At 46.2% G+C, this 7,199-nt stretch overlaps 1 protein-coding gene and 1 pseudogene across 2 annotated transcripts; both read right to left on the minus strand.

Annotated features, from left to right (window-relative positions):
- LOC311627555 (mas-related G-protein coupled receptor member X2-like) lies at positions 1-883 on the minus strand (annotated as a pseudogene). The gene has a single exon. The product of its transcript is annotated as a mas-related G-protein coupled receptor member X2-like (transcript).
- A 4,617-nt stretch (positions 884-5,500) lies between these two features.
- LOC311628411 (mas-related G-protein coupled receptor member X1-like) lies at positions 5,501-6,517 on the minus strand (the record flags this gene model as incomplete). The annotated part of the gene is made up of 1 exon (XM_084895653.1): positions 5,501-6,517. The coding sequence occupies exon 1, from the start codon at positions 6,494-6,496 to the stop codon at positions 5,501-5,503; it is 996 nt and encodes a 331-aa protein (XP_084751779.1). The 5' UTR covers positions 6,497-6,517.
- Positions 6,518-7,199: the final 682 nt, after the last annotated feature.

The raw sequence follows: 7,199 nt of genomic DNA on the forward strand, positions 1-7,199 counted from the left end.
TCAGGACACCAGACTTCCTGACATGAACAGGGTTTCCCCAGGAAGGCTTTCTCCAGGTTCATCCACCTCAAGTGTCCTGCAGAGCCCTCTGGAGAACCAGCCTCAGGGTGTGTCCTCGCTTGCACCATCCCTGCCTGAAGGAGCCAATGAAGAAGTAAATGATGGGGTTGGCACAGCTGCTGACACGGAATAGGGAAACTGCCACCAAGAAATGAGGAACAAAGGTATTGAAATATCTTTGATACCAGAGTAAGAGGAACCAGTGGATGCTGAAGGGCAAGCTGCAGAGGAGGAAGACCAGCACCGTGAGCACGAAGGTCATGTAGAGCTTGGTCAGCTGTACCCACTGGGAGCCAAACAGAAGTCTGATCATCAGGGCCAGGCTGGACCCAGAGAGAAGCACAAATAACAACATAAGCCACAGTACATTAATGAAGTCCAACACTGTACACCAAACATGTGATCAGAGTAGTTCCCTTACAGGATGCTCAGCAACAGGGACAGGGTCCAGAGCAGAGCACACATGGGGGCTTGCAAGTGTCTGAGGTGGTGGCAGTGACACCAGATGGGCCACCGGATAAACAGGCTGTGCTCTGTGCTAATAACTCTAAGAAAGCTCATGCCTGAGATGTAGGCAAAGACGGACACAGTCATGAAAAAGTGTGGGATGAATATGCAGATGAGATAGAAGTTCCTGATGAGTGTCTCCAGGGCATCTATAAGAGCAGAGTAAGTGGAAGTTGGCTTCTTCCAGGTTGAGGATGTAGATGGAGAAGGCATTCCTGTGCATGCGGAAGCCCAGGAGCCAGAGCACCACCGCTTTCCCTGCCAGCCCCACCAGGGCCATAATGGGTGTCAGTAATTCCAGGCTTAGGAACTCCATGTTGAAAGTTTGTTCTCCATGTGAGTTGGCTGCTCCAGGCTGTGACAGATGGATTCATGCTTGGGAACCCTCCACTAGTGCCACTGGAACAAAAAATACTTGAGTACCAGCTGCCTGATCAGTGAGTGTCATGGCCACTTGCTACCTGGGAATTATTGTCTGTGTTACAGAGATTATGATACAAAGGCTTCACTGCCTTGGAGTCCTGGAACCTGGATTTAAACCCAGTTCTCTCTGACTCTAGTGTCGGTGCTCTGCCTATGCAACATGGACCTTCTTCTGACATGGGAATATTCTGTAGTCTAAATACCTCCACTCATAGTTGAAGACCATGTCATGTCTTCCAGAGGTAGGAGGAGCATAGTCTGGACAGGTAATGTGGGATGACAGCAGGACTCTGAGCTCATCATTGCTTCTGTCCTGCAACTGAGATTTCCTTTCAAGGGCTGAAAGTGGAAGCCCCAGCTCTGACCTCTGGGCAATCTCAGTGACTGAGAATGTCCATCCTCCAGAAAGAAGATCATGATTTTGAGTTATAAATTAAATATAATCTCTTGCTATGAGGGGTATGAACATGACCTTCCCTCTTGTGCTGGAAATGGTGGAGTGTGTCATCTTTATGAAGACAAGAAGTACTTTTCTCCTGAACAGTGGTGTGCTTAGTGGAGCACAGTTTAATTCACTCTTATAATGGATTTCTTCCTAGAGCAGCCAAAATAATAACAGTGTAATCCCACTTTAAAAAACACACACCAAACAAACTACATTTTATTAACAAGGCATTTATGATGATAGCAAGAGATTATTCCAAAAAGTGACACCCAATAGAGAGGTGCAAAGAGTCAAACAAATAAACTGAGGATGTACAATGAGAAATTGAGCCAAACATGGAGAGAGAGAGAGAGAGAGAGAGAGAGAGAGAGAGAGAGAGAGAGAGAGAGAGAGAGAGAGAGAGGAAAACCAACTATTGGGAGATGATAAGAAGGGATGGGTTTTCTTCATTTGACGTCAAATCTAATTTCCAACTTTTCTACCCTCCTTTGCATCCTGGGAGACAGGCATCATTTCCTCAGCACTGGACACCTTTTCCTCTGGCTCCTGAGTGATCTCAGGAAGGAGAGACACTGGCAGGTGGTTGGAGGGGAGGAAGAGGGCAGGTTTCAACTCCCTGGCTCTCTGATGTCAGGCTGTGAGTTGGTCATGGTGGTATTACTCTACCTAAGGACATAACCCCTGTCTGGTTGCCTTTCTTACTGTTAAAATGACAACCACCATTACAGCCATAGCCCTCCATGTGTTCTGGTAACTTATCTTTCCTTTTACACTTCAGGATGTGTAAGAGCAATAGCTCCCTATTATTACTAATCTTTAGGAGCTTCTCTATCTTTATCAATTTCCCTTAGTCCTGCTCACCACTTTGTACATATTCCCTTTATTAAACTCTCTTCAATTACTCATTAGTTTGTGCTTTGTTTTTCATGCTGGAACAAGAAAGATACAAATATATGGCAAACAGACAAATCCATGGAACAGTAAGCTAATGTGTGCAAGCTGAGTTATTAACAACAATTCATGTTTGAAAACAATATCTCTGAAGGGGAAAGGACCTGGATCCCTCACAGCCTAAGCTACCAGCACCCAGAGCTTCCCTGAGGGAGCTTCATGTCTCTGAACTATCTTTCAGGGGATCCCATGGCTTCTTGCACGCTCTACCCCAAGATACACTCGTGACCATGTGGACTAAGAGGGAGAAAACAAAATTGCCTTTGAAAGAAGATAGTTCTGAGCCAACTCTTACCTGAGCACCATCTTCTGGATGAAGGTGATGAGTAGAAAAAAGGAGCTTCCCAGGGAGTGCTGAACACCAAAGAATTCTCTCCTAGCCCTGGATAGGAGGTGTCTGCAGAAGCAAGAGTGGAACATGATGACCAAGAGAGGTTTATGAAGATGTTGGGCACCCTCTGTGACTTCCTGCCCAAGAGGCATTGGCAAATGAGCTTCTGGAGATTTGAGACAAGCACCTCACGAGATGTTTCTCATTTGTCTTAAGTTCAATGAATTATCTCTGCCTCTCCCCATCCTACCCCAACTGGTCCCCCTCCAATGAGGAATGGCTGAACTGGAGTCTATCATTGCCCACTGTGGGCATGTGCAGGAAGCCCACCCAACAGGCAATGTGAGCTTCCATAGCTAAAGAATAGTTTGCTTGGCATTCAGGACTTTCATTGCCTGGCTCAACTGATCTGTTTCCATTTACTCCCAGGAAGAATGCACGCACATTAGTTTATTTTAGAAGACACAGAGTATATAAAATAAAAAATGTAAAGTCTCTCCTAATCTCAATCACCAATAGCAACCCATGTTTAGAGTTCCCATTTTAACTCTTTTACAAGTTATTTTATAGCTTTGGGTAATGAAACCTGCTTTCTGGTTGTGACTTTTAGATATCAGCACTTGTGTATATTGTGGTCCCTTTTAACAGATAAAGAATTTAGCACACCACAGGCATGACATTTGTTAGCTATATTATTTTCACATGATGTGGGGATAACCAGTGTTTTCTGCTTTAGCTCCTACGACTTCCTTTCATGTGCCCATGCCACAGCCAAATTGAGTTACATGGTATTTCCTTAAAAAAATTAACTACAAAGCATTTGAAAAAATGAGAGAAACTTATTCACTCATTTTTCTGTTTTCCAAACTCTACTAGTACTGTGCGCCTATACTGTGTCAGATCCAGACAGAAGAAGCTGTAGACAAATGCTAATAGAGGTCCTTTCACAGGCCAAATTTCCTTGATTGTGCTTATCTAAGGGTATCATTTTCCCTAAACCTAGACAACCCAATGAGATTAGAGGTAGGCCAACTCATCTATTCAAGCTTTTAAGCTGTAAAATGCCCCCGACCACAGCACTAAGCATGAATCTAAGGGGTCTATATTCTGAGAGAACCATAGGGAATCTTCCTTTTCTATTCAATCAGGCAGAACAATTTCTGAATGATCATTTATGGTTTTCCACAGGGATTCTTTTTTTTTTTTTTTTTAATAACTTATTAAATACCAGAGGCCTGATGCATGGAAACTCATGCACTGGACAGGGGGCTCCCTCAGCCCAGACTGCCCCATCTCACAGTCTGGGATCCCTCAGAGATGGGAGGCAATCTAGTGATCAGGGGAAGGTGATGCTCCCATCACATCTCTGCTGCTGCCACTGCCAGAAGCTCAAGCCTCAGCTGGCCCTGGTTACCAAAGCCTTGAATGGCCTTGGGAGGCTAGGGAGCCACCATCTGAGGCTTGCCTGCATCTCAGGATGGCCCTAGGCAGCTAGAGGTGTGGAGAGGACTGGGAGATGCCAGAGGCAGGCGTGTGAAGTGGTTGGGCCTGCCTGGGGGTGGGCCTGGCCTTGCCTTATGCCTGCTACCCTGGCAGGGTTGATGGGAGTGAGTGTAGCCATCTTTGAGGGCATGGCAGTCAATTATCATATTCTTTCCTTATTGGCTGTGTGCGCTGCCATCTTTGCAAGAGCATGAGGGTCAATTATCATATTTTTTCTTTATTAAATAGGATTACCTCAAAAGTCAATAATATATTAGAGGCTTCACATGTATTAACTCCTGATGTTCATGAAATATTTAGTCATCTTTGGCACCTGACTGAGTCCTTTTCATGCGTTTTATAATTTACTAGAAGCCTGGTACATGAAATTCGAGTACTGGGGATGTGTGTCCCTCAACCCAGCCTGCACTCTCTCCAATCTGGGACCCCTAGAGAGATGTCCAACTCCCCAGTGGGATAGGGCCTAAAAGGGCAGCCAGACATCCCTCTCACAATCCAGGACTGCTGGCTCCCAACCTTTTGCCTGCCTGCCTACTTGATTGGCTCTAACTGCTTCTGCCTGCCAGCCTAATCACCCCCTCACAACTCCCTTGCCAGCCTGATCAATGCCTAACTGCTTTCCTGCCAGCCCATTGCTCTAACTGCCCTCCCCTGCATGCCTGGTCACCCCAACTGCCTTCCCCTGCTAGCCTGGTCACCCCTAACTGCCCTTCCCTGAAGGCCTGATCACCTACAACTGCCCTCCCCTGCTAGCCATCTTGTGTTGGCCATCTTGTGTCCACATGGGGGTGGCAATCATGTGTGTTGGAGTGATGGTCAATTTGCATATCACCTCTTTATTATATAGGATTCCCCATTAGAATCCTATGAGCAGATAATTCACCACATTTTAAAGTGAGTTAAGAGGCTTGGAGAGGAGAGCAGATCTGCCAAACCATGGCACCAGACAGGAATTTGCAGATCTGCAAAACCAGGATATCTGATTGGGATTCTTTCTGTTGCAATGAAGATTCTTAAGAAAAATTCTAAAGAAATTCAGATCACATGAGAAATTTATTGGTAATGTCAATAATGATGGAGAGTTATAATGTTTGGACTAATGCATTCTCTGAGAAAAACTAGAACAGCCAAATTAAAAACAACCGATTTGAAGAGATTGGGGAATCACTGAAGCATTCAGAGGCTGAGGCTGAGGCAGAGAAGACTAGATACTTTCCAAGCCTGGCAGGGCAGCAGTGAGTCTCAAACTTATTTCAGACAGATCAGGACAGAGGATCTCATCACTGCCCCAGACTCCTTCCCGACATTTCCAGGGTTTCCCCAGGAAGGCTTTCTCTAGATTCATCCACCTCAGGAGTGTCCTGCAAAGCCCTCTGGAGAACCAGCCTCATGGTGTGTCGCCGCTTCCACCATCTCTGCCTGAAGGAGCCAACAAAGAAGTAAATGATGGGGTTGGCACAGCTGTTGACACAAGACAGTGGTACTAGAAATCCGTAAACATAAAGGAAGGCATCAAAATTTTTTTCAAGCCAGTAAAAGAGGAACCAGTGGATGCCAACGGGCAGGCCACAGAGGAGAAAGACCAGCACTGTGAGCAAGACGGTTACATAGAGCCTGGTGGGTGGCAACCGGTGGGAGCCACACAGCAGTCTGGTCATCAGGGCCAGGGTAGACCCAGAGAGCAGCACAAATAACAAAATCAGCCACGCCACAGTGATTAAATCTAACACTGGACACCAAACTTCATGCTCATTCTCAGTCAGGTCGTCAGCATTCTCAACCAGGAATCCACAGTAGTACCCTTCCAGCATGCTCAGCAGCAGGGACAGGGCCCAGAGCAGGGCACATATGATGGTAGACAGTTTTCTGGGGCGGCGGCAGCGGTACCAGATGGGCCACAGGACAGACATGCAGCGCTCCGTGCTGATGGCGCTGAGAAAGCTCAGGCCTGAGATGTAGGCAAAGAATGACACTGGCAAGAGAGAGTTGTCCATTACTTCAAGGAAAAAATCGACTTCAAAAAGTGAAACTAGGTTAGTTATAAATTGGTAGCAGAGGAAGAGGAAGTCGGTCCCTGCCAGGTTGAGGATGTAGACTGAGATGGCATTCCTGCGCATGCGGAAGCCCAGGAGCCAGAGCACCACAGCGTTCCCTGCCAGCCCCACCAGGGCCACAATGACTGTCAGTACTTCCAGGATTATGTTCTCTGTGAACTGTTGATCACTTTCATCGGTTGGTGTGAGCTCAGTCTCCCAGGCTATGACAGTCATATCCATGCTCAGAAATGCTGCAGTTGTGGGCCTGGAAACAAAACAATACTTGAGCACCTGCTCTATGACCACTGACCCTCATGGCCACCCTGTTTATGGTGAATGGAGGCTTCCAGAGATTATGATTCTTCCTAAAACACACAGTTTTAGAGTCATGGAGCCTGAATTTAAACCCAGTTTTTTCTGAATCTCAGAGCCTGGGCTCGTTCTACTGCAACACAGACCCTCTATGTCCAACCTCTCCACTCACCATCTAGCCCATGACATGTGCCCTGAAGGCAGGAGGAGAAGAGTCTGCTCAGGTCCTGTGAAGAACAATAGAGTTCTGAGTTCCTCAGTATTTGTGCTCTGGGAGAGTGCCTTTCATTTGACAACAAGCTGTCAGAAGCCCCAGGACAATCTCAGCAACTGAGAGTGATCTACTCACAGGGAGAAAGGTGGTTATGACTTAAACTCATGAAGGCAATGATACCCCTTGTTAGGATACAGTGAGGACACCCAAAGATCTTGCATTAGAAATGTCCCACTCTGTCTTTTTTATGAGGATAGACAGTGATTAGTCTTCCACCTATTGAGTCCCCGGGCCCTAAGTCTGTGTGGGAACACAATAAGGCTGTCAATAAAATTTTAATCCACAATTGAATGAATGAATGAATGAACAAATGAGGAGGAGCCAACTCATGTAACAAAAAGTAAATTCCCTTTCTAA

This window comes from Pipistrellus hanaki (genome assembly GCF_964339955.1).
Source record: "Pipistrellus hanaki genome assembly, chromosome: 9".
NCBI classification, from domain to species: Eukaryota; Metazoa; Chordata; class Mammalia; order Chiroptera; family Vespertilionidae; genus Pipistrellus; species Pipistrellus hanaki.